The sequence below is a fragment of the Cavia porcellus genome, unplaced genomic scaffold (assembly GCF_034190915.1).
Source record: "Cavia porcellus strain 051 isolate PalLab524CR breed Dunkin Hartley unplaced genomic scaffold, mCavPor4.1 scaffold_6, whole genome shotgun sequence".
In the NCBI taxonomy this organism is placed as follows: domain Eukaryota; kingdom Metazoa; phylum Chordata; class Mammalia; order Rodentia; family Caviidae; genus Cavia; species Cavia porcellus.
Window position 1 is genome coordinate 73,844,869 of NW_026947489.1, and position 27,804 is coordinate 73,872,672.

A 27,804-nucleotide genomic window follows, 5' to 3' on the forward strand; every position below is an offset into this window, starting at 1 on the left:
CCGCTGAGCTAAATCCCTAGCCCCAAGAGCCTGCACTTTTGTTTTGCTTTATTTTGTTTTGAGGTGCTTGGAATTGAATTCAGGGCTTCACACACACAGAGCAAATGTACTACCCTTACCACCAGCAGCCCCAGAACCTACGCTCTTAACCACTGGCCTGAATCTTTGGCAAGAAGGAGAACACAAAAGAAAAAAATCTAAGCCAGACCTGGTTATGCAGGTTTGTAAACCCAGCTAATCAGGAGGCTGAGGCAGAAAGGTTACAAATTCTAGGTCAGTCTGAGCAATTTAGCAAGACCTTGTCTTAAAATGAAAATAAAAAGACCTAGGGTTGCGGTTCGGTGGTTGAATTCTTGCCTAGCATGAGTGAGGCCCTGGTTCAATCTCCAATAACGAAGCTGACGGAGGAGACTACTCTCAATGATACTGATTAATCCAGAAGCCAACATCAAAATCATCCAATTTTAAGTTTCCTTTCTGGAAAAGAAAAAAGAACATCTCAAACTCCTGCCGCATGAGGGCGCTAAAGGATGCGCCCCACAGGTAGGCGCTGCCCAAACTCCTGCAGGCTTTTCTTTCCCAAGCTGGTGACCCCCACTGAAGGAGGGTGGGGGGCACGGTGCTCCGGGTCTACGCACAGGGCCCCCTGCCGCGCTCAGACTCCCTCCTCTGGCCCGTGCCTGGGAGCCAGAGTCCCCCATTCTTACTCGGTACCCTCAGCATCCTGGGTTGCCCTCGGCTAAGCCCCAGTGCTGTGCTGAATTGTTAAGAACTGGAAAGCCTGCCACCCTATCACCCCTTCATCTCACTCAGAGAAGGGGTGATAGGGTGCAGGGAATCCCTCTTCCCTCTATGTGGCTGCCAGCGGGAGGGTGGGGGCATCTAAGCCGGAAGCCAGCACGCTGTGTGCTGGAGAGAAGGAATTTGGAGAAGCAGAAACCTTTGCATCCCGTCTCCTGCGTCAGGGGGCGCACCTGAGTAGGGTGCCACACCACTGAAATAAATCTCAACGAAAACGTCTTGAATCTCTCCCCTGACCCCAGGTGCTGGGATGTCAGGAGAGGCACACAGTACTGAACAATGAAACACCACCGGGACCACCAGCAAAACAGACCAAGCCCTCCTCACCCACCCCTGCTCCCCTGATCTCTGCTTCCCCTCCCCCACCCCGGAGAGTCCAGAATCCCCCGGAGAGGCCGTGGAAGACCCACTCTGTCGCCCTAAATAGAAGTTCCACGCTGCTGGTTTGTTCAGTGGTTTAATACACATGTGACCAGCCCGCGCGCTCAGCACACGGCCTCAGGGCGGAGGCCCCCAAGCGCTTCCCCGTGGTCCTCCACAGCCCGCGGCGGGATGGACTTGCGCATCTGCATGCAGAGCACTTCGTCGATATAGATGGTGTTCTCTTTGACCTGGATCTCCTCCTGCAGGGCGAGCTGTCTGCGATTCAGCCCTTTCAGCTCCACCTGAGCTTGGGCCAGGGTTTCCTTCAATCTAGGGGAACCAGAAGAATACAGGGAATTTCTCTCCGCATTGCTTTTTCCAAGGGTGCAGTCTGTCTGGTCAGATTGCTATGTACTCTTCCCCTTCTGTCTTCCTTAAAACAGATTTCTGGTTGATGGCCTCCAAGCAGAAGTGTGACACCGAAACTGTGTGACATGGCAATGTTTAAAACTGCAGCGATTATCTAAACACCTGGATCTGGGCTTCTTTAGAAACGTCCCATGGGGACCCATGTCCGGCAAGGGCTCTGGCTGGACTTGGTAGACACTGCTTCACCCACTGAGGAGTACCTGCACCCTCTGGCCACTGGCTAACCGTTGCTTGCCTTGCTTGCCGTCTGGTTTGGGGGCCCTCTGCTGCAGACACCCAGCCTACCTTGCCACGTTGTGATTGATCTCATGAACCTCTTTGATGAGCCGATACTGAGCAACATCGCGGCACAGCTCCACATTGGGCCGCTGAGCCCTGGTCTCCAGGCGCGTGTGAGCCAACTTGGCAGGTCCTTCTTGGTCAAGGATAGCTTTTTCGAGAATGGCAATATTTTTCTCCTGGGAAGCAATCTCTTCCATGACCTTACAGAAAGAATGAAGGTAGGTGAGGGCAGGTTCTGCTCCCCAAAGTCAGCAGCACAAAGGGGATCTGTTGTGATCATGGGTTTCTACCTAAGCGGGCCCCGGAATGAGACCTGAGTCTTTCTTTCCTAAGGCTGTGATCGCTGGTGGGCAGGGTTCCCAGCTCACCTTATAATCTCACAGATGCAAAGGGTATGACTGGTCCTTGTTGCCTCACTGCCCACCCAGATGCTGTGAATCCCTCAAGAGGGCCCTGGGCAGAGCCCTGCCCAGTGAAGGGCTTAGGCTGAGGCTCAAGGCCATGCACCTGTTTTGGTACAAAGCATCTCTGCAGCAGGAGCAGGAAGCTGCCCCCCACATTTCCCTGTAACCCCCCTACCAGCACCAGTTTTGTCTGTTGGAAGCCGTGAGAGCTTTGTCAGTATTTTTGAAGATGGTTCAATGCATAAGAGAGATACTTACAAATTGCTGCTTTTTACGGTTATGTGGGCTGGAATTGCAGCTCAGCAGCAGAGACTTATCCACCATACATACACCACCCCAACCTTTCCATTTCTTGAGCCTTTTTTTAAAACTTTGCATCATGGAAATTTACAAACATACACAAAATAAGTAATAAACCTCATGTCCTCATTACCAATTTAAGCAGTGATCCATGTGTCATCAACTTTGTTCCATGCATGGTTCCCTCTCCCTCTCCGACCATCAGCTTAATTACTTTAAAGCAAATTTCAAATACTATATCATTTCAGACTCAAATACTTTAGTATGTATTTCCAAATGTAAGGGTTCTGTTTTTGCTTAACATAATCACAATACTTTTATCACATCAAAATAAAGAATATTCCTTACCAACAGTTCATACTTTACTAGTGTTCATATTTTACTAGTTGTCTTTATTTCAAGAATTGGTTTGGAACTGGGCATGGAGCACAGGTCTATATCTCCAGTATTTGAGAGACTGAGGCAGCAGGACTGCTGCGAACTCAAGGTCAGCCTGAAATACATAGCCAGACCTTGTGTGCAGAAAAACAAAGTGCTTTGTTCAAAGTAAAATTTAAATAAAATCCATGCTACATTTTATTTTCTTAAGCCTTGTCTTAACATTTCACATTCCTTAAGACACTTATAGTTCACAGGCACTATACAATTTTTAAATATAGCTGGGTTAATTATTCTAAATAGATTAATAGTTACTATTACTTTAAATCTAGCTAAAACCTTTTAGACATTATTTAGAGCAGCACTTATAAATGTGATGTATTTTTTAAATACTTGAATTATCTTAACAAGCAAGGCCTTCTGAAGTCCTTAAATAGATCTCATCAATGTAATATAGTAAAAGGATGATTCATAAGTTCTCTTAAATATTCTAATACTCTTCAAAATTAATAAAATTTCAACTTAAAATTATTAGTCTAAATCAATTACATTGCAGTAGTAGACTGCTATGCCTGGCTGGTTATTTAATTACCTTTTAAATTACATTTTTTGAATACATGGATTCTTTAAAACAAAACTGCTATTGGTTAGCCCATGAATCAGTAAAGTGCCCTAAGAGCCAAATACAGTTTGCCATCCACTTCTGGACAGACTGTAAAACAAGAATTTTTAATTTTAGAGCCTCGCTTGGTTTACAGAAAAATTAAGACAGAAAGTTCAGGTTCCACATTGCTGCTTTTCCCTGTTATCATCTTGCACTGATGCCATGCAGACATTATGACCAATGAACCAACACCGTTCATTATTAACTACAGTCCAAAGTTAACCCACAGGGTTTATTCTTAGCATTATATATTCTGCAGATTCTGAGAAACGCAGAGTTATACATACCCACCACCATACAGAGCGAGTTTTACTGCTCTCAGAGTCCTCTGTGTCTGTCAATTCTTCCCTTCTTGGGTCCTCCACCCACCTAGGACTCTGAAAACCACTATTTACCACTGCCACACTTTCGCTTTTCCAGGATCTCATACCACTGTAATCACATAGTGTGAATTTCACTTTGGCTTCTTTCTTAGGCCCACTTTGTTCAACCCTTGCAGCTTTCCTTAGATGATCCACATTCTTGGCTTTCCCATATTTTTGGGTTCTCTGCTGTACCTTTGACTTCACACTCACAGATTTACACACTGCCTTCTCAGTGGCACACCATGTGGTCTCCCAGGCCTTCTGAAATTGCGGTGGAAGCCTTCTTACCCTCTTAATTCTTGCATTCTGTATGTGCCTAAAACCAACACCAAGTGGAAGATGCTGAGGTCTGCTGCCAGCTGGAGCAGTAGCCAGGCTTTCCTCCCTCTTGGCTGTAGGGGTCAAGTGCATGGACCCCTGGACACTCTGAACCTGATTCTGAGGAACAAATTCTCTATGCTGCTACCATGCTGGAGCCTGGTGCAGCCACTGCTGCCATTCTGGAACATGGCACTCTGCAAACTCCTCCTCAAAGCAAACCCTTTCAGCTTTGCAGTTTTGAGGCTACAGAGGGATGGATTTGCTACTTCTTGTGATGCACTCAGGCCATCTCTTCTATGGGCCTGTTCCTTCTCAGCAATCGAGATCTCAGCTCTATCTTTGCAGTCCATAGCTTTACTGGAGCTTCCTTTCTAGCCAAACTGACATTTTAAATTATCCTCCTGGGATCTTTGTTCTTGATTTGCAACATAAATCTGATTAAAATCCCCCAATAATAGCCATGCCACTGCCCCAACATTAGACTGCCTTGGAATTTTTCCTGCTAGATTAATTAGTCCACCACTCAATCTCAGTCTCAGGGAAAATCTCTGGACATGAGCAAAATGCAGACAAACTCTCTGCCAAGCCATAACACACATTGTTTGTAGTTCAACAACTAATGCAGTCCTGAAACCTCCCAAACCTGGCCTTTATAGGCAGAATTTATGTCAGCCTTTTGGTCTTCTGAGCTCTGACCAGAATCTCCCACATAGAACCACCTAAGGCGTTTCAGTGTTACTTTCTCTGGTGGCAGCTCCAAACCTTTCCAAACTCTTCCCACAAGCCATTCCCAAAGGCTTGTTTTCTTTTTCTTTTTCTTTTTTTAAGTTCCCAAAGGCTCTTGAACCACATGGTCTGGTCAAGTATAGTCACAGCAACCACCTCACTTCTCTAGTACCAAATTCTGTCTGGATTACTTCTCATTACTGAGATAAAATACCTGATGTCCAAAATTAGGGAAAGAAAGGCTTATTTAGTTAACAGTTTGTAGAGGTTTCAGTCCATAGTCTGCTGGGTCCAAGGCAGGATGATTCAGGGAAGAAGACAACAGTTCATGGTGGTGGAAAACAGCAAAAGCAACAAGAGCAAAAAGGGGGCGTTTCAGAGAAGACTCTTTCTTGTCCCTTATACTGTATGTAGGCCACGCTATGGGCAGCACACACACCCCTAATTCCAGCACCGGACCATGAGTCAGTCACACACTCTGGAAGCCTGCCTCCATGGCTGCATGAAGCTTTGGGAGGAAGTTCAGACATAAACCATAACAGATAGGTATTCTGCAAGTCTTTTCTCCCAGCTGAAGGCTTATCTTTTCTTTTTTTTCTTTTCCTTTTTTTGGCTTATCTTTCCATTTTATCTAAAGTATTACATTTTTAAATGGCTGGAAAAAAACAAAAGTAGAATATTCATGTGGAAATGACACAGAATTTAAATTTTAAAGCTGTTTTGGAGCACAGCTGAGATCAGTCCTTTATCTATGACTTTTTGAAGTACAGCTGTGGCGCTTGGCAGCTGCAACAGACTGCACACCTTGTTTGCCTTGCTTTACACTGCTGCTCTGAGTATGACTGTTTGTTACAACCACTGTTTCCATGGTCACAGCTTGGTAGCTTTCCAACTATGTACCATCGGACAATGATAACTTATTTTACTGTCTTTTAGCAGGGTGCCTTGGCCCATTTCTATTGCTATTTTCTAAATACCTGAGTAGCATATAAAGAATGCATTTCTCACAGTTCTGCTGGCTGAAGAGTTCAAAAGATATCAGCAGATTTGCAGTTTTGTGAGGGAAATGCAGTGTGCTTAGAGACTGAGCCTTGTTGCTGCATCTTGCAGAGGGAACAAGTGCCTATCCTCCCAGAAGACAGAAGGGCAGAAAGATCCGCTACTGCACCTCACCCTTCTGTAAGGCTCTAAATCCACATGAGCATCACCTCTCAATGGCCACCTCTCACTGTTGCCTTGAGGTTTGAGTTTCAACATGAATTCTGGAGATGACACATTCAAACCACCCCACAGTGCATCCCCACTATGCTGAGATGTTTTCTTGTCAGAACTAGAAAGTAACGCTTCATGTCTTGCACTGTTAAGTCCCAGTGGACCATGGGTTTTGTTAATGAATTAGGTGTCAAACCATCTCATTTATTACACAACAACACTGCAGCTGTGCTGCAAGAGTACAATATACACAGACATTATCAGTCTAAGCATCTATCACAATATTCTTAATTCACAGGAAATCAATGATCAGAAAAATAAGGAAATTTAAAAGAGTATTTCATAACTGCACAATATCTCAAAAATGAAAATGGGGTTGCAATCGAATTGAAGTTCCAAGTGGCTCATTTGTTAGATATTCAAGCAAATTAGCTTACCAGTTAATTAAATCATATCTGACTGCAGGAACAATGAAGTGTCCAGAGAATATAAATTTGTTTAAGACTGCTAGTATTTCTGCAGATTAGTTGCTCAAAGAGCTAAGGGAATAGGGTGTAAAATCGATAATCAATTAAGAAAACAAGGTACAATCAACGCTTTGAGAAGCCTCCTTTGCTCCTAATGAGTTGGCAGGTCTGACACTGCTCAGTTGGTTTTTACCCAGAGTCAATGCTGAGTTTATTTTTTGTTTTTTATTTGTTTGTTTGTAATACAGGAGATCAAACCCAGGACCTACACACTAAGCTATATCATCCCCAGCCCTTTGTTAGTCTTTGAGATGAGATCTCGAAATTTCCCAGACTCTCGATTATTCTGCCTCAGCTTCCAACAATGCTGAGATTTGCAGGTGAGTCCACCTCAATTCAGTTTTGAGTTTCAAGTGACTAAACAATTAGCCTACTAATTAGCTAATTAGCTCCACCTGTCTTCCCAGCACTTGGGATATTAGGTCAGGAGGATCTTGCACTCAAAAGCAGGTGGGGCAATTTTGAAAGATACTGTTTCAAAAATACAGTAAAAATTGGGCCAGAGATGTAGCTCAGTGGCACAAGCTCCTGCCTGGTAAGCATGAGGTTTTGAGTTTGATCCCCCACAAAACAAACAAAAAACAGAATCCAGTAAAAATACTGTTAAAAAAAAGAGTCAGGGACCTGAAATATAGCTCAGTTGCACAGAACCTGCCTTGCAAGCACAAGTCCTGAGTTTGACTGCTGGTACTGAAAAACACATATATATGAGGCTGGGAATGTGTAGCTCAATGCAATGGGCCTGAGTTCAATCCCTAGAACCAGACACACACAAACATAGAGTTAGCCTCTTTGAATACAGTAAGTCCCCAACTTATAAATTCCATCCTAGAAGAGTGTTCATAAATTAAATTCGTTCATAATGCAACAAAGTGAATCTTATACAGTATACCTGTGAATGCTGGCAGCTTGAATGTAAGTCAGAGACTTACCATATTGTGTATAAAATAAGTATCTTTAAAAGTTGAGGCTGGGCGTGGTGGTGCATGCCTGTAATTCCGGCCCTTGGGAGGCCAAGGCAAGTGGATCGCTGTGAGTTTGAGGTTAGCCTGGGCTACAAAATAAGTTCAAGACCAGCCTGAACTATATAGGGAAAACTTGTCTCAAAAAGACCCAAAAGAAAAGCTGAGAAAGTGATAATTTGATAATTCAATACAACCTAAAGTGGACCGTGCTATAGCAGTGATTCAAATTATTTGTTGAATAGAGAAAGGCTCAGAGAACACATTTACAGAGCTTGTGAAGATGAAGTTATCATCTGATTTTGTAGTTCAATAATGCTTTTATTATTTGTTTTGATTGATTTTAGTCTATTATTTGATTTCAATATGGGTGAAGCTATGGAAAGATATTTTGAAGAAAACAAGAGACATTATGGTAGCCACTGTTAAATTTCCTGTTGTCTTATTTTGAAGTTCTGTGCTGTTTGCATTGTTTTGTTCTGATATGCTTTGTTCTGTTTTGTTTTGTATTTGTTTCATTCTCTTTAAAATAAAATTTTAAAAAAGAAAATGCAAGTCATTTAAAGCCTCTGACTATTCACTGCATCACTCATCAGAAGGTAGTCTGGGGAAACATCTGGATCTATCATGTGATACTGAATTGATATCATCAATTGGGAACTTCATTAGCTCCTCATAGATCTGTTTTCACCTCACCTATAAACTTCTGTCAGCACTGGAAGCCAAGTATCCTATATGCCCACCCACCCAGCAGATTAATGGGACAGCAGTGGTGATATTTTCTCATAGTTGTTTCAGCTCAGGACCAAGGCTGAAATTTTCTGATTTCAAAAGAATCACACTCTACCACCGTTAGCAAATGCTCAATGATTTTGGCAATTAGCTTTTGCTTCAGACTTAAAAATATTTCTTCCTGAATCCAACCTAAAATCACATGGCAAGAAGACGGTACCTAAATAAAAAACTCATAAAGCAGTGAAGTCATCGCAACAAGTACCATGATTTTATTTACAGTGGTGTCAATCTGTCTTATCCATTTCCTACGCTATCAAAGGTAAAACAAGAAACAAGACCTCCATCACATGCAAATTTGCAACAAATACTTTCCAAGTTCTGACACTGTTTTTTGGATTTCAATTAAGTGCGTAAGACATTCCTATGTTTCAAAATCTATTTCACTGTGCAGTTAATGATCATCTACTTAGCCTTCAACTAGAAGTGAATCAATCTAACAGTAATATACTAAAAGATCAGTATTAGGAAAAGAAATTAATGGCATTCTATCAATGTCTTCCAAAGACTGAATACATTCAATGGAAATCATATGCTTGTAAGTTGTTCTCATAATCTTGCAGTACCTATCTGAATGAAAAGCCAGTCTCAAAGGTGAATTACATAAAACCTTGTTTATAGGTCAACATTAGCGTGATTATTTGCAGTTGACATTATAGGAAATGCTAACTTTGAGTACAAAAAGAAAGGAGGTGTTATCCTTTCCCAGGAAAAATTATATCTATATTTCAAAAAAAATATATACTCAATTATGATTAGTATTTTAAATTTTTTCAATGAAGAATTTATGGAAATTTATTTTCTCTCTTACTGAATAAATAACAACATAATATCCTTGAATTTTGCTACTTGGCCTTCAAAGCCTAAAATATTTACTGTCTGACCTTGTATAGAAAAAGTTCACCCAGTCTCTGTGTTGGAGTGATTGAAACATTCCTATAGCTCGTAGTAAATATCCCTGAGGTTAGAGCATGCTTTGCCCAGGAAACACAAACAGAAATGAAGGGTACCCTACCACTTAATCTGTAGGTTGTCTCTTAAGCTTGCTAAGTCTCCTCCTGACCAAGGAGGCTTCTCACAAGACGATGACCAGGTAGACTTCTCGCAGAGCCTAAGTAGGTGGCCTCTAAATGGGAGTGAAGGGTCTCAGAGTTGTTAAAGAATACACTCCCTAATCCTCTGTTCACACAATAATCATGCTCACATAATAAGGTGACTATGTCTCTTCCAAATGTTTTGGCTAAGTGATCTTCTTAATTCTCAACACCTCTTAACTTGAAGTATGTGCTCTGTCTCCTAAGCTACAACTCTTCTACATATTAAAATGATTTTAAATCTGCTGGAAGGTAAGATAGGTAAAACCCTTAAAGATATAGGCACAGGCAAGGAACAGAACCCCAACTGAACAAGAAATAGCATGAGGAGTCAACAAATGGAATCATATCAATTTAAAAGCTTCTGCACAGCAAAGGAAACCACCACCAGAGTGAAACAACAACCTACAGAATGGGGAAAGTTTTGCCAGCTACTCCTCAGACAGAAGATTAATATCTAGAATATACAAAGAACTCAAAAAAAATTAGACTCCCATAAAATAAAAGATCCAATCAAAAAATGGCCAATTGATGAACAGACACATCTCAGAAGAAGTACAAATGACCAATAAATACATAAAAAAATGGTCAACACCTCAGGCCATTAGAGAAAACTAATTAAAACAACAATGAGATTTCATTTTACTCCAGAAAGAATGTCCGTCATTGGGGGCTGGGGATTTAGCTCAGCGGCGTAAACACCTGCCTTGCAAGCAGGCGGTCGTGAGTTTGATCCCTGGTACCGATAAAAATGAAAAAGAAAAAAGGAAAAAAAAAAAAAAAAAGAATGTCCGTCATCAAGAAATCAAATAACAACAAATGTGATAGGGAAAATGAAACCCTTCCACATTTCTTGTGGGAATATAAACTAATACAACTATTAAGGAAATCAGTATGAGATTCCACAAAAAAAAATCTAGAAATAGAAATTTCAGCTAGGCATGGTGGCACACACCTGTAATCCCAGGCCTTGGGATGCTGAGGCCAGAGGACCACCAGTGAGTTCAAGGCCAGCCTGGACTACAGAGCAAGACCCTGCCTCAACAAAAAACAAAAAAAACAGGGCAGGGATATAGCTCAGTGGCACAGCACCTGCCTGGCAAGCATAAGCTTGTGCATTTGATCCCTGGTACAGAGAGAAAGAAAGAATGAAAGAGAGAAAGAAAGGAAAGTCCACTTGGCCCACATACACCTCTCTCGGGTACACTGCCTAAAGTGTGAAGACGGCACGCTGTAGTGCCCCACGCACACCCGTGTTTATTATAGCAGCACCGCTCAGAATAGCTCAGTCTTGGAAGTGGCTATACCTCTGTCAGCAGGAGAATGGGTAAAGAAAATGTGGTGTTTACACGCAGGGCAACACTCCTGAGTCATAAAGAAGGGTAAATTTGAATCAGTTATAGGAAAATGGGTGCAGCTTGAGACCATAATGCTAAGTGAAATAAATCAGACACACGGCTTAAATATCACATGGTTCCTCTTCTATGAGAAATCTAACATATAAGTAGTAAAATAAAAGGCAGACAATAGGAAATGGAGAGATAGATCCTTTGCAAATGGGAAGGGACCAAGAGATAGAGTGAGAAGGGAGGGGAGGGGACAGTGACAGAAGAGAACTGAGGTCGTTATGTGAACTGCCCAGTCCCCACAAAGAATGGGATTATCACGTGCTGCATACAAGTATTTAAAATAGAAACTGGGGGAAACTGCAGCTTCAGGACACACACACAAAAAACGATCTCAGATTTTAAATTTGGTTATCGTTCATGGCTCTGCCTGACTTGAGACCACGACCTCTAAGCCCATCCCGGCCAGTGAGCCTTCCTCTACCTTTCCACAGGGAGACTGAAAGGGTCACCACAACTACTCAGCAGCGAGCATGCCCGTCCTGAGACCTGAGACGTGCAGCTGGCATCAAATGGTCGTCCTTGGCATCCTCAGGTTCTGCCTCTAGCAAGCCAGCCAACCACAGAGAGGAAACATTCGGAAGTCCCAGTTTTAATTCACAGAAACAGGGATCGAGCCCAGCACTGCCCTTTCCCAGTTCAGTCTGTGGACTAGATTTCTACTTCCCCAGATTTCTATTTCTGCATTTCAAAAATGAATACTACAGTCTGCTTGACATACCTTTCAATTAGAAACAACTCAAAACCCAGTGGCATCTGTCCTGAACATGCACGCTTTGTCCTTCTCATCTGTTCCCTAGACAATAACATATAGCAACATTTCCTTAGCATTTGCACTGTCTGAGGTTAGTAACCCAGAGAGGCTTCAAAGTATGTGGGAGGGTGAGTGTGGGTTCCAGGCCAACACTATGCCCCTTTGTTGAAGAGACCTGGCCGTCCACGGATTTTGAAAATAGTCCCCTGAAGATACCAAGGGAAGACCTCAGATTTTAAACACTTAGTTTTTTTTTTTTAAGTAAAATGTATCATTAATTATATCAATAACATGTTCAGTGATAATGTTTTTATACAACAGATTAAAATATTCTACAACAATTTTATTTTATTTTTTTTTTTAGACAGGAACTCACTATGTAGCCCAGGCTGCCCTTGAAACTCAGAGTTACTCCTGCCTCAGCCTCCTGAGTGCTGGGATCACAGGTGTGCGTCTCCACTGGAGAGTGTAAAATGATGCAGGTGGCTTCACCGTGTCCCCACTGATCTGCTTTCAGCTGCAGAGTCCCCAGCACCCCCCGTGTTATAGCTAAAGTGAGCGGCTCAGGGAGCTTGAAGGACCCACTTCAGACAGACAGCTGGCCGTCACCAGACAGGACCGGGCCCATCTTCTCATCCCACCATGCACTCCTGTTCCACTGAGTCTGACTCTGTGCCCCTGAGTTGCCCTGTGAGCTGTTCCTGCACACTTGACCCTGGCTCATGGGCAGTGAGGCGGCGGCGGCTGGAGCTGTTTCGGGTGCTCACTGCTCAGCAGCTCCAGGAAACCAGTGTTAGAAGGCCCCTTTAAAAGAGTGCCCAAAGGAATATTCACACCATGGAAATGCGCAAATTCCACAACTAAGAGCTTTGTTTCCCCTAAAAACTCATTCACCAGGCACACTACTGGATGGATAGGAGGGCCGGAGACCAAGGGGGAGGCTGCATTTGGGGAATGGGTGGCATCAACTCACAGGAGTTCAGAGGCACAAAGGATGCCAGCCTGTCCATCTCCGTGTGTCACGTAAGGAAGAACTGAGGCCTGGAGTGCCTGAGGTCAGACAGCTGAGCACAGTGCGGTGGCCAGTCCCTGAGCCTCCCCTCCCCACTCCCGCTTCTGTGCTCTCTGCAGCTGTGAGCGACAATGAAGCCCTAGAGTGGGGCCAAGTTCCGCCCAGTCCCCCTAAAGCCCAAAGCCTCTGCTAAGATGGAGAGGTGTGACAAAGCCCAGCGGCACAGCAGCCTCACCGGTGCACGGGGGACTCTTGCTTCCATGGCGAAACCTCCTGTGCACACTCCCACGTTCCCCGGGGCCTCACCTTGGCCAGATGAGCAGCCAGCTTCTCCTTGGCATCCTTGGTCTCCCTGAGCCCATTCTGGAAAGCTGTGTCCACTATATCACACTGCCTTCTCAGGTCACTGGCCGTCTGCGACAGGATCTGATCCACGAGGGCCTTCAGCGTCAGGGAGTTGTTCCGCTGCTTGTCAGCCTTCTGCACGTTCATGTTGGAGAAGTCCAGCCAGTCCTCCAGACTCACGGAGCTGGAACACAGCTCATCTGGGCTAGGGCAGGGGCCAGCTCCCAGAAAGACCCAGAAGCTTGGCTTACCTCCATCATTAGAGAAAGCTAGCGTGTGCTCCCGCACCTGCCAGCAGGCCAGAGAGCGGTGAGCCAATGGCCACATCTTGGGAAATCTCCTGTGAGCTAATCCTCTAATCCCCAGTTTACAGAAGAGGAACACTGAGGCCCAGAAAAATGAAGTCGCCTGGTCTGAGTCACAGCTGGGGGCAATTTCGGCATCAAAATAAGCAATAGTAACACATCAAATAGGAAATCATGAGCTCATAGAGATATAAAAGAATAAACTGCTATTTTGATGAGAAATTGTTAATAATAGTGATGAATTTCACAACGATGTTAGTTAGATGGAAGTACACACACACACAACACAGCACAAGCTGCTTTTTTTGATTAAAAAAACTAGGCAAAGCAATCTTATGAAGAATCAGGAGTATGGCCGGCTTTGGGGTGGGGAAAATTATTCATCAGAAGGGGACAGGGAGGTGCTCTGTGGTGGCGGAGGTAGCTATTTAACTTATCCCTGGCTGGGCAAGAAAACAGGAAGATTGTCTGCTTTGCAGTTGGGGCAATCTCTGACCCCCGAGATCACTGTTTCCTGATAACCAAACTCCGAGTAGACGCCTTGCTTGAGTATGAAACAAACTTGTTAACTTTTCTCACAATAGATGCCAATCCTGAGATTAGGGTACAAAAATGAAGGCCTCTGTGTTGGGTCTCTGGTCCCCATCCCTCCCTTCCTCCCCCACCCCATCTTCCTCCTTCACTCAGATCGCCTGGTATGGAAGAAGCCAATGCCATGTCATGAGACTGTTCCATAGTCAAGCTCACATGGCAAGGGACCGCTGTCACCTCCTGGGTGCTCTCGGAAGTGGACCCCACCCCGGTTAAGCCTTTAGGTAGATGGTGGCCCCAGCAGCCAGTTTGGCTTCCACTCAGAAGACCACAGACACCCCACTAAGCTACCAAAACTGTCAGGTTAAAAAGTATTTAAGGCTTAAACTGTTAAGATTCAAGGTAATGCCGGGGATATAGCTCAGCAGCACCTGATTGGCAAGTGCAAGGTCCTGAGTTGGATTTCCGACATCAAAAAAAAAAAAATTTAAAGTAATTTGTTGTGCAATACAATAATGATTCAGCGAACTGTGTTTATCATCTGTGCCCTTTTCTGTGTCTATTTTATTTCAAAAAGAAAGTTTTTAAAAATTAAAATGAGTTAAATTTATTGTAATATTAACTGAAAAATGCAGGTTCAATGTTGCAAAAAAGATACATGGTATAATTCCATTTTTGCAAACTAAACAAAATTGGCTTGCACGTGGAGTGTGGGTACATATGTTTGCATGAACCTCCAGGTAATTTTGGTTATTTAGAGGACTGGAAAATGAAAAGGGGCAGATGGGAAAATTCTTAAGTCATCCTTTATGTATTTTGAGAATCTCATTGCTAAAAACATGAATAGATAAAAGAATAAATTTCCAATCTTTCATGGTTTCCTGTCACTGTCTTCAGCTAAGAGGAGCTGGTAGGCACTACATCAGGACCAGCACTCCTGTCTTGTCAGGTCCCGCCCCTCACGGGGCTCCAGGGCATTCCCAGAGTTAGCACCCTACTCACTTGGGCTCAATCCTCACAACGTTCTCAGAATATCTGATGTTTGGTGAGTTGTTGTTGAGTGAGAAACAGACGTCATCAATGGTGATGGCCGTGAACTTGTCCCTCAAGTCCTTTTCGAGACTGTACTTGGCCGAGCGGTTCAGCCTGAAGGGAGAGCGTCAGTTGGGTTTCTCCTTCTGGAAAACCCAGATGGCACCTCCAGGACCTTGAGCGGCCCTGAAGAGTAAAACCAAAGCTCGATGGGGCACAGAGTGGCCCCATCTCTGCCCTATCTCCCCGCTCCCCTAATGCACTTGATCCTTAGTGACATAAGCAAACCTGGAATTCGAGATCATCCCTTTCATGGTGGCATTTTCTGATGTCACTGTGGCGCCAAACTATGAGGGTCAGTCTGCAGCAAGGGGCATTAGCACCCTCCAGTTTATCATCCCAGATGAAGTCCAGCCCCTCCACCACCCCAGAGTGGCCACCATATGCAGGAAGAGGGGTCAGGCAACCAGAAAACCAGGGAACACAGAGCAATGCCCGACCCCACACCTCTGTGCCATGGACCCCAGCTTGCTGGCTGCAGTGGAGAGGCCAGAACACTGCACCTGATTTGCTCTGATGTCTCCTCCAGTGTTCGGGTCAGCAGAGCCACGATGCCCCGAATAATCTCAGCCTCCTTCAGTAGCTCCTGTTCCACCACATCGTGCACCAGGTCGATCCCCACACGCTTCTCCCTGGCGGGGTCAGGGCAGGCTCAGGAGGTGTTAAAGCTCTCTGGACCCAGAGTAGCACCTCATCCCCCTCGTGATGCAATGGGGACAGTGCTACTTCAAAAAAAATCCAAAGCACAAGGGGAACAATGGATGAGGAATGGCTTCTGGGCCTGAAAAACGTCAGATGGATCCACTGTGCCCTCCGTCCATTTGGCCACCAGCGCTAGGTCCGCCCCTTCTCACCTACTCACTGGAACCTGGTCTTACAACAGAATTGGATCCAGGGCAATGTTTTATAATAATAATAATAATAATGGCATCTACAAGTAAGACCACCAACACTAATACCACTCTTACCACCAAGCACCCAGTACGAGACAAGCACTGTGCTGAGGTGAACCCAAGGCCTTTCCCCCTGAGCCTCAGGCACAGCCCTTTGCCATTTTGAGATGAGGCCTCAGTAATGGTTAAATGGCCCACTCTGGGCTTGCACTTGCAGTCCACCTGCCTCAGTCCACTCCCATTTGACCTTTTCAAGAACAGAGAAGGAAAATGGGTCTCAGAGAGGCAGAGTGACCTACCCAGTATCACAGACAGGGCACTATGCATGCTTTTAACCACTAACTCCATGCACGTTATATAATCAATCTGTGCCTTGGTTTCCTTTTCTGTAAAATGGGGACAACTCACATTGTCTCACAGAATTATGGCAAAGAACAAACAAGATAGCAACCATGCAGTCCCTGGCACATGGTGTATGCTAGACAAACTTAACAGTCTCCCATAATTATCCTTAGGCTTCGATCTGAGCACTCTGGGCTCCTCCATTGGCTTCATGTGCTCTCTGCAACAAGTCAGGAACACTGCTGCCTGGTTACTGAGATTGTGGAGGAAACGGGGCTCTCTAGAAGGTCAGAGGCATGGCGCCCTGGGGAAAGTGCAGGCAGCTCAGTGTTCCTAAGCTTATCCCACCATCAGGGATGAGAGCTGGGCCTGGGGAGGTGACTAGGAGCCCAGTCGTGATAAATTTGCCTTTGCCAAGCAAAGGAGCCTGAGCTCTGGAAGCTGTTGAAGCACGGGCAGTGAGTGAAGGACTTTTTAGCCTATGAGTGAAGTGTACAAATCCGCATTTGGAAAAGTTCACCCAGTAAGCAATGAGAAGAATCAGATTGGAGGGGCTGCAGTGTAAGCGAGAGGACTGTCAGGCCATGCCAGCCAGGGAGGTGACAGGGATCAGGTCTAGAACTTGGCATCATCCAGGCTGCAGGGAAAGGCTGCTCAGAGACTTACAGGAAAATGATAAACAGATACCATCAAAGGAGTTATGCCCACTTAGTGCTGTCCAGATTACAGTGCTCTGCTGTGCAGCTGTGCGTACTGCAAGGGACTTATTAACGAGCAATATCTGCAGCTTCTATTCTGGTCATGATTTTTTTCTCTGTGTTTGGCTTTGGTTTTTAGACAGGATCTTCCTATATAGTTCAGACTGGCCTTGAACTCACTCTGTATCCCAGGATGGCCTCAAACTGGTGGCAATCCTCCTGCCTCAGCCTCCTGGTGCTGGGCTTAAGGTGTGTGGCCCCACACCCTTCTGTTTTCATCACTTTTCTCGGCCACAGGATCCCTGCGTTTTCAGATAAGCCCCTGGATGCCCAAAGCAAAGACAGCCATTTGCCAGCTTAACTGGTGTGGCTTTTGATTAAGGTCCAGTCAGTGAGATGCAAGTGGACATGATGAAAGCCAAACCCTACTTCTTGCCGCTCACAGGGGAATGTGGACGGAACACCTGAACCTCCAGCGGCCCCATTAAATCGCAGCAAGCGCCAGGGAATGAGCGCCAGAGGAATGGAGTAACAAGGTAGAAAAGGCTGCAACCCCCAAAGTGTGGCACAGCACACCATCCTGAACAAGTATCCTTAGACCGAACGTAAGAAAGGAACTGCTTCTTCAGCTTAATGGCATTTTGCAGCTGTCTGACACCCTAAAGTTAGTGGAGAGAGAAAAGCAGCACTCCTTCCACTGCCCAGCACCACCGCACGCTGGGATAATTTCAGGATCTAAACGAGAACCTGCCTGTTGGCCTCCTGACCCACCCTCTCTCACTGTCCGCTTCTGCTACCCAGCACTGCCTTTTTCCCACAGAAAGGAACCTCCCCTCCTACCTGTAGGCCAGGCACCTCTCGGTGATATGCAAGGGTTCATTGAAAGTCTCCAGGGCTTTTTCCAGTCGGCTTTTGTATGAGAGCAGGTCTTCGGTTTCATGCACAAGTTGCTCAAGCTTGTCATCTAATTCCTTCTTCCAGAACCTGACTTCCTCAAGCCTCTGCTCTGAAGCACACAGAGAAGTTATGCTGGGGTCAATTCCTAACGGAGCCAAGCTTCTAAAAGAAGATGAAGACAGAGATAGAGACAGTGATAGAGGTAGAGACAGAGACAGAGACAGAGATAGAGATACAGAGTCAGAGATAGAGACAGAGATAGACACTGATAGAGGTAGAGACAGAGACAGAGATACAGAGTTAGAGATAGAGCTAGAGACAGAGACAGAGATATGTTTCTTATTTCTCCACACTGTAGCTTTGGGGAAGTTAACCATAGTGGTCTCAGGAAATGCAGCTCTCAGCACAGTGAGCAAGGTGAAGGTGGGGCAGTGGCTGTGCAGCAGAAAGAACAAGTCAGTACCTTATTCGATGGCTTAGAATAGCTTGAGGACAAGTTAACGAATGGAAAGGAATATATAGAAAGTGAAGAGACCACTATGGTTAGTAACTTACCACTATGGTTAGTAACTTACCATCTGTGTGTCTTTCTATATATTCCTTTCCATTCGTTAACTTGTCCTCAAGCTATTCTAAGTCATCAAGTCAGGTACTGATTTGTTCTTTCTTGGACACCTCTCCCAGAGAACTTTCTCCAGCTCCAGCAGGGACAAATGGCTCCCTCTTTGCTGCACGGCCACTGTCCCACCTTCACCTTGCTCACTGTGCTGAGAGCGGCATTTCCTGGGCTGCATTTCTTATTCTCCTTTATTTACCCCTCAATGTACAGAAGCACATTGGGAAACCACCTGGAAGACTCTGCTGGAAAGAGGAGCAATTGTCTCCATTTGGCTAACCCTGGCCCTACCTCCACGTACTGATATGTATGGAGCTGGCCAGGCCATTTCCTGTTTCCTTCAACTCACTTTAAGCAACATAAACAGGGTGGGCTAAGGTGCTGACACATAACTTTTTGAGGTTTTGTTTTGCTGGTATCAGGGATCAAACTCACGCCCTCACACCTGCCAGGCAGGTGCTTACACCACTGAGCTAAATCCCCGGCTACATAACCTTCTGTTGCTGTCTCCCCACCCCATGACTCCCAAAAGCGTGACTGAGCCAGGCTGGGATGGAGAGACATGGTGTCGGGGCTGTCACCTGGGAGCAGGTAGAGCCTGGAGTTGGCAGCTATGACTTCCCAGAGCAGAGGTTTACACAGCAGAACTGAAGCACCTCCCCACACCTCAGACGCTGCCTCAGTTGTGTTCTGCAGAGCGGTCTCTCTGCATGTCCTCCTCTCTGCCTACGGCACAGGTGTTTTCAGGCCTCCCACCGCCCAGCTCGTGGTACTCACGTAGTCCCTACCATCCTCACGGTCACTGGGCCTCAAGCCACGCCATTCCCTTCCTCACAACTTAATCAAATCCGGGTTGGGCCCTGGGTCAAGGCCTTTGGACTTTCATCCTGGCCAGACTTAGGACCCCTTGGGTTCCCGTGACTATAAATACATCTTATTGTCTTTATTCTCACCTTGAGCTGCGCTGGAAATGGTAGCTCAGAACTGCTAGAATTCCAATAACATTTCCACGAGATTATAAACATAAACTTCCTGGACCCGAGGAGGTCTGGGTAGGGCTCTCTGTATTTCAGGAACTAGGAAATAGACACAGCCCATGTACAGTGTTTACAGTCTAATCAGGCTTTTACTCCACACTCACTGGTGACACTGGGCTGCGTTGCTGTGGGTTAGATTTCACTTAGATATTGATAATGTCTCATTTCTTCCACTTTCCAGTGGTTCTGCTTCAAGGTCTGAAACCATTCCAGTTCCTGAATCTCTGAATAGGAAATTTTTTTCCACTCTGAGAGCTTTTAAGAATTTCTCTATTGTCCTAGTGTCTGGAAATTTCCTGCTGGTGTTAAAAAGCTTAATTATGCTGTTATCACTAGTAATTACACCAGACACCTGGCATGACATTTTAATCTGAAACTTTATGTCCGTTAGTTGTAGGAAATTTTTTTTCTCTCTCCTGGGTGAGTTCTTCTCCCTAATTATCTCGGTTCTCTTTATGAATCATCATTAATTATTGAGACTGTCAAATTAATCTTCTAATTTCCCTTTTTTCTCCAGTAATCTATTTCTTTGTCTTTTTTCTCTACTTCTAGAGTAGTTTCAAATCTTATCTTTTGATACTTAATATATTTTGATACTTCTTTTAATATGTTTCTGTACTTTTATTTTTAATTTCCCAGAATTCTTGTTCTCTCAATATTCTATTTAAATTCTGCTTGCTCCATTAATGTACTATCTTCTCTGGATTCTCAAGGACCTGGTGGAATACTTTGTGTTTTGCTCTATGAACAGTTTCCTAAATTGCCATGTGTTTGATTATTTGCTTGTTTCTGTGTCTGCCATATTAGAGGCTTTCTTCTACTGTTTGGTGATGATCCTCATCTAATTTAAGGAGGAGATGCCAAAATGCTACCTTCAAGCTCCATCTCTATGGCAGCACTTGCCAACCAGAAGAGCTGTATCGTAGAAAGTCCTGAGGCAGACACAGGTTTCCAAGTGGAGAGCACCTAAATGCTAGTATCTGTAGATGTTTCTTTTGGGACCAGTTAATTTCTTCATTCAGAAATCTTCCAGTCTATTGTCTGGGAATAGAAGCCTGGCTCCCTGTGTCTGGGAACCAAGTAAAAGAAGAACTACTCTGTAAGTTGATGCTCACTGAAACTTTGAATTTGAGTCTTCTGTTGAGGTTCGAACAAACCAGAGTGGAAAGGGGGCTCGTACAGAGACTTTTTGCCTATCTTGCTTCCAGCTGTGTCCTCAAATTCTAGCTTTGTAAATAACTGGATGCATTCGACTTTGAACATTTCAAAATTTCTGCAGCATGAATCTCCAGCATGAATCAGCTTCTTACTGTCTTCTACCCATCCTGACTTCCTGCAAAACCTGAATGACTTCATCTTTTCCTTTCTAGCTTCCAGAATCCTGTTTTCATCATTTGTGCACGCCTGTGCCTCTCCTGCTTGTTCCTTTATGGAAGTTTTGTTGGCATTTTAAAAGGAAGAGAAAGCAAATGCACACATTCAACCCAGCATGGAAACCAGAGTCTACCCACTGTCACTTTGAAATGACTTTGCCCCCCTTCTCCTTCTGCTCGGCTGCTGAACCTGTTACTAAGTCACTGGTTCATTTCTGTTCAGCTCTCAGCCTCCTTGACACTTAGACAACAATCACTAGAAGATTTCTTCCCTCTCAAAGGCCACAACCTTTGTAATTCCTGACCTTGGTCTCATAATTTTGTTCTTCTGTCTGAGCTTTGTTCTCCAATCTTTCTCTTGATTCTTTAGATACTTGATATTCTGGTCTCTTTTCTTCCCTTTCAACACATTCTCTGTACAATCTAATCTACACACATGGCTTCCATAACTATTTTCCTATGGTGGGTGACTCCTAGATTTTTATCTCTACCTTCTAAAATTTGACTGCCTGTCTGCTGAACTGAACCTCCCAATTCAAACAAGGTCAAGGAGGGCTGGGGATTTAGCTCAGTGGCATAAGCGCCTGCCTTGCAAGCAGGCCGTCGTGAGTTCGATCCCTAGTACCGATAAAAACGAAAAGGACAAAAAAAAAAAAAACAAACAAGGTCAAGGAGATACAGATGAAGTGTTCACTTAGTAGTCACTGGGTCAGACGATGGTGATTTGTCTCCTAACCTGACAGTGTTTTATCAGTGCCACTCAAGGAAACAATTTCAGGCATCCGTGTATCTGATGTGTCTCCCCTTTCCGATTGCTGGTTGCCCAAGCAAGGACATCTTCTGATATGTTTGTGTCACCAACACCAGCACCAGATGCATCTGCAAGCTATTTTTAACTTTCTGTTGAAATCTCATTAAATATATAGAAAAATACACATGCCATATAATTCAATGAGTTTCTGAGTGAACACAGCCAACACCTGACGCAAGAAACAGAACATTACCAGCATTCTAGAAGGTTTCCCAGAGTCTCTTTCTTCCTATCCTCAGCTTCCCCATGAAGCAACTCAGACTCCTAACAGTGTAGGCTGATTTTTCTTTGTTTCCTTTTTGTCTGCTTTGCACTCTATATAAATGAATGATATGCATTCTTCTTTGTATTATTTACTCAACATTTTACTGCGCTTGTGAGATCCAGGTGTAGTGTTGCACATAACCGTAGCTCAGTATTGCACAGTGAGTTCAAGGCCATCCAGAACTACGCAGCAAGACCGACCCTGTCTCAAAAACAAAACCTTAAAGCCTTAGTTGGGATGCCATCACACACCCAGGATGGCTGGAATAAAAAAGAACAAGAAGGATAAAATGGAAAAAGAAAACTGCCGAGTGCTGGAGCGGACATGGGGCTCCTGGGACTCTGTCAGCCCACTGCTGAAAGTGTAAACTGCCACAGCCACTTTAGACAACCGGCAGGATCTGTGAAAGTGGGCCACACACACGACCTTCCCCTTGCGATACCATCCTAGGCACGTACTCAGGGGGAGCCCACACAGATGTTTACTACAGAAATGAATGGGTACGTATTTATTCTGTATTACTTTCTCCAACATCTTACTCATCTGTGAGATCACCAGCGAGGCTGTGCACACGGCCAGAGGTCAGCTATTCTGTGTGCCGTGCAGGACAGCACAGGCTAACGTTCTCCTGCCCATGAGGAGCTGGGTGGCTTTTGCGCCGCTGCAAACAGCCCTTCTTTGAACTCTTCAGCATTCACTCCACTGTCTTAATCTCAGTTGACAGTGAAAGTCTCCAGGGGTGGATTTTTTTCTCCTTCAAAAGAGCCACATCTTTTCTTGACAGTGTGAAATTGCAGAAGCAGTTTACCAATTTCAACAGAAAACCTGCTGAGATTTTTACTGGCAGCGCATTGTATCTACAGATGGACCTAGGGGGACAGGCGTCTTTTGACCAATGGCTTCTACATCGTTGCATTTAGTTATAACCTTTTAAAGTTTCTGTGATTATGGTATATTGTTTTTCATCTAGAGTGTTGTATATCTCTTGTTAAATTTGCCCCTAGGTATTGATGGTTTTATGTGGTTATGGTTTTCTTTGGGTTTTTCCATTTATGTATTTATTTGAAGGCAGGGTCTCACTTTGAGGTGCAGGGTCGCCTTGGACGCCCTTACGCAACCCACGTGGCCTCAGACTCCGGAGTGCTAAGATTACAGGTGTGCACCACTGTGCCCGAGTCACTCACCTTCTTTTGTTTTTTCTTCTTTCTAGTGCTAGAGATCCAGGCTTCCCTTTTGCAAAGCACAGACTCTACCACTGAGCCACATCCTAGCCTATGGATAGTTTTTGAACCATTTGTAAATGGTTAACTTTTTAAATTATTCAACTAATCAAACCTATTAAGATTCTGACCTTGAAAACCATCCCCTACCTCCTGCTATAGTCTTATATTCAAGGGCTTTGCTAACCACCCAGCTGCTGTGAACATTTGAATCTATGACCCCTGCTCTGTTACTTTTTGGTGTTTGGGAGATGCTGTTTACTACACTACACAATTGCATTGTATTGTGTTGTGTTGTGTGCACATAAGGGCAATATCCTTTAAATGCTGTGTTTTTTTTAAATTTTTTTTTAAGACTAGTCAAGTGCAGTCGTGAGAAGGGGGGAAAAAGTAGAACAAGGAGTTCAATCTGTACTGACTGTGAACAATCAATTGAGATAACTCACTACCTTCGAACTAGCCTTAAATGCTGTTTTAGACAGCCTTTAAAACCCAGCTCAAATGTTTTGCTCTAGGAAATCTCTGCCAGTTCTCCAGTGCCTCTTAGTCTCCCTTACCCCAGCATCTATCTGGTTACATTCTCATGGACAATTTTTATCTTTCTTCTCTTCCATCCAGGACTTGTGAAAAGCAGAGGCTGATCATTCCCTGTGCTGTTCCCAGGGCACAGTCCAGTGCGGCAGGTCCGGAAATGAGTGAGCCAATGAACGAGGGTGGGAGCTGAAACTAGACTGCGTCATATGTGTCTACTACAGTCTCAGAATTTAACCACAGGGCCTGGAGGAAACGTTTTCCCCATGCTCCAAGAATGACACCGTGTTGCACCCGAGCAGGACATTACAGGTAAACCTGAACAGCCCCATCACAAGGCTTACAAATATCCCACACAGCCTTACCAAGTTTCTTGTTCACGTCACTTTGGGATTTCCTTGTTCTCTTGTCGACCTCATCCACAAGCCTCTGGCTTTCTGCTACAAGGCGTTCGGATCTGGACTTTTGGGCCTCTGCTCTGTGGTACTGGTTCTTGTTAGCAATGTACCAATCCAAGGGCAGGAACTTGGGAAGAGCTTGTAGTAGCTTGGCCATTCGAAATTCCTCAAGACCTGATCAAAGGCAACTTGGTTTCAGATTACATGAAAGCAGTTTGGTCCTTTTATTATTATTAGAGGGTTATATTCATACCAAAAAGGGCACCAAGCATAATCTGTACACAAAGTGGACACATCGGGTGTAGGCGACACCCAGATCAAGAAAAGAACACTATCAGCATCTCAAGCCTCTTTCCAGCCACTAGCTGCACCCCCAGCCCCACAGAGGGACCACTAACCCCACCTTCAACAGCACGTATTTCTTCTTCTGGTTTTGAGCTCAATATAAATGGAACCCTACATTATATATACATTAATATTTATAGTAAAAAGCATACTGTAATTTCTAGGTTAGATAATTATAAGATGCTTAATACACAATCTCCAGGATAAAATGTAGAATTATAAAAAGAGGAACATGGGAAGAAAAGAGAGAATGAATGAAGAAAAGACTGGTTGTAATGAACTGCACAGTCTAATAAATTCAAACCCCAGTATACTTTTACAATATTGAACAAAAATAAGCCGAATGTTTCTGTTAAAGATTTCTTAGCCTACTGCTCATGATACCTGGGTTGTTTCTACTACAGCTACAAGGAGAACGCTGTGAATATTCTCCTACAAGTCTTTAGGTAGATATCTGAGTGCAGCTGTATGACTCAAGAGAATTATTGGGTCATAGAATAAGTGTTCTACTAAATAGGCGAACCCAGACACTAAGAAATGAACAAACGGGACATCTGTAAATTGAAAATACTGAGCCTGTTCAGCAGATAGAAGAACCTAGAAACTTTCCAGGGCAAAAAAAAAAAAAAAAAGAAGAAGAAGAAGAAGAAGAAGAAGAAGGAACAAAAAAGAGGATGCAGGAGGAGGCATCCCGCAGAGGCCGGCAACCACAGGAAGGCTGAAACACAAGCCCCGCCTGGGCACACAGCGCAGATAGGATGAAACCCACCGCCCACCTCACTGCGTCCGCACCCGAAATCCCAGCCCTTGCCCTGCATCAGTTTGAGCAGCTTCAGACTGGGGGGCCTAAGTTAGGGCTGTTCCACCCAGCAGGGCTTCAGGCGGGGCGTTCCGGGGTTCACTCACCTCAGAGCCTCAAAGAACTAACACTCTAGCTGGACGCGAGCTTCTCAACCCCAGAGGGAGCGTCCGGCTCTCCCACAACTTGAAACTGCGTGGTTTCTATGGCAACCAGTGACGCGTCTCCCGGGGAAACGGGGCGGGTCCGGCCTCCGAACATCGCGAGAGGAGACTGCGCAGGCGTCAAATTTGCTGTTTGTGCACGGAAGGGGAACGCGGCTCGGGAACCGCAAGGACGGGTGCTCGGCGGGCTCAGCCAGCCCCGAAAACGCGGACAACAGGCGGACTGAGTCACCGGGCCGCCCCGGCCCCCTGGAAGTCGGGCTCCCCGCGTACCGTGGGGTCGGGCTGGCTGGGGCAGTCTCAGGTCCTCGGAGCCGCGGGCGGGCCTGAGTCCACCACTCTGCCGACTCTGCACCCCGAGGAGGTGCGGGAGATTCCTGAGGTGGTCGTGGTCGCGAGTGGGTGCGCAGGAGCCCGGGGACGCGATACACGTCTGGCATCGGTGTTGGGAGAGGAAAAACTAATAGATCTTTAAGCTGTTGACGGCACAAGGCTTAGAATTTACTAAAAGAGTGCGCCTACAGCCAGAACTTTTCCTGAGAGTTAAGCAGGCAAAGTGTATTTCAGTTTTAAATGGTCCTAAAATTCTTATGGGTTGGATTTAAGTTAAACTTCCTTAACTTCAACCGTGCTCTACCAGCTTCTTGATTGTTAGCGCCTGCAAACTTATTTTCATGGTTTTTTTTTTCAAATATACTCATTTTACATGTAGAGTATTTATTTTGAAAGAAGACTTTGCACCCCGGCCAGAAATGGAAAATTAGTATCAGTATGTGAGAGAAGTCACCATAAACATAAATAAAGTTAGACAAAGCAACATAAAAGTTAGTGTTGATTAAAAACAATGAGATAAAATAAAAATATAACCTGTTGTCTCTGAGAGTAGGTTCCTCAGTTAAATGAATGGCCCTGTTTATGACAAGTAGATATTGTTAAAGATCACTTGATTTTTCAGTTTTTTGTTTATAGCTAAGAATCTTAACTTACTAGTAAACATACTGCAAGAGGTCGAAAGATATAGTTACTGCCCCCAAAGTAGTGATTTTTCTCCAGTGGAGATCCAGGAAGCATTATCTTTTGTGTACGAGGAACAACGGGAAAATCAGAGAGATGAACAGACGTCTCCAGCACAAACGCCCTTCCTTACCTGGCCTCGTCTCTGGACCCTGGAACTGAGGGTTGAGATCGCAGCACCGAGTCTGTCATTCACTGGCGCTATGCTGAGTTTCCTCCAGAATGTGTGAAGTCCATTTCCATGCGTGGCCTCTTCCTATGTGGAGCCTAAACAGGGAGGTGGGCTCCTGGCAAACATCCCATGGAAAATATGAGAGAAAAATTAAACAAGAGAGTTGACTCCAGGAGATAATTGCCAAGTAGGACTTCTAGAAGGAAAAAAAAATGGCAAACCAGTGATGAGTTACAACAAAAGAATGGCAGAACCACGCTGGTGCAGGGACTTCATGTGAAAACTGAAGTCTTTAGCTTGAAAACCCATCTGACCTAACACACACCCCTTATCTATACCTATGCCTATTCTGGTGGAATTTCTTAATTCAAAGAATTGTTTAAAAAGAAATGAGGTGCTGTTAAAAATGATGCTAGAATAATGTCTTCTAAGTTCTAGAGAAAATTATTTCAAATTGGAATCATACAACCAGTCAAAACGTCATGTATGGGTGCTGGAGGGAAATTCCCAGTCAAGCCAAAAGGAAGACTCTGCTCTGAGGAGATAAGAAGGCAGCATTTAAGATTTATACCTCTTGTGGGATCATTCTTCACATCACCAGACTGCTGTGGGATCATTCCCAGAGGCAACAGCACTGGGTTTACAAAGAGTTTAGTTTATACAGCATGTAGAAGTGGGACAGGCAAAGCCAGGGATGAAAACTTACCTCACTGGTTACATGCACTGAGTCAGATACTGACACGCAGGCTGGTCTGAACAGGTTTGTTGCACCAAAGGAAGTGTTTATCGTAACACAGAAACACTCTGGGAACAAGGGCAGGGGACCTTTCCAGGGTGATGTGGCTTGAGATGTCCTTGGCTAGCCCAGGGCGCACTGTACCTTAGGGCATAGACCATTATTACTCTGACTCAGAGCTTGTCAGCGATACACAGGGCTTACACACTGTCAAGGTCAATTTAACTCAGCAGAAACTTGGTCAGAGATCCCTAATTGCTCTCTGATCATGTAATATCTGTATATTAATCATTTTATAAATGTGTTCTTATAATTGTGCCCCAACATGAGAGAAAAATGCAGATTTTTGGATGGTGTGCTGGTGCTCAGACAGTTGACCATACACTCTGAAAAGAATTTGAAAAGTACAGATCCCAGAAAGAGGAAGA

General features: G+C 44.6%; 1 protein-coding gene across 2 annotated transcripts; it reads right to left on the reverse strand.

Annotated features, from left to right (window-relative positions):
* Nucleotides 1–1,245: 1,245 nt before the first annotated feature.
* Nucleotides 1,246–27,561, reverse strand: Tekt1 (tektin 1). 2 transcript variants are annotated; one of them, XM_063250998.1, is made up of 11 exons: nt 27,347–27,558; nt 26,602–26,755; nt 26,322–26,363; nt 25,398–25,887; nt 24,114–24,320; nt 17,839–18,004; nt 15,569–15,697; nt 14,976–15,119; nt 13,099–13,321; nt 1,879–2,075; nt 1,246–1,494 (listed from the first exon to the last, which is right to left on the reverse strand). In XM_063250998.1, exons 5-11 carry the CDS (start codon nt 24,301–24,303, stop codon nt 1,287–1,289), a joined length of 1,257 nt encoding a protein of 418 aa, XP_063107068.1. In that variant the 5' UTR covers nt 24,304–24,320; nt 25,398–25,887; nt 26,322–26,363; nt 26,602–26,755; nt 27,347–27,558; the 3' UTR covers nt 1,246–1,286. The 2 variants fall into 2 exon arrangements, with proteins under 2 accessions (XP_063107068.1, XP_063107069.1); XM_063250999.1 differs by lacking the exons at nt 25,398–25,887; nt 26,322–26,363 and having other exon boundaries at nt 27,347–27,561.
* Between the last annotated feature and the right edge of the window lie 243 nt (nt 27,562–27,804).

Coding starts and splice junctions, on each gene's coding strand:
- Tekt1 (XM_063250999.1), bottom strand. CDS start 24,303: ATGGCCAAGCTACTACAAGCTCTTCCCAAGTTCCTGCCCTTGGATTGG. Junction 18,005..24,113: donor TGACGTGAACAAGAAACTTG/GTAAGGCTGTGT, acceptor TGTGTGCTTCAG/AGCAGAGGCTTGAGGAAGTC. Junction 1,495..1,878: donor ATCAATCACAACGTGGCAAG/GTAGGCTGGGTG, acceptor TGGTTCCCCTAG/ATTGAAGGAAACCCTGGCCC.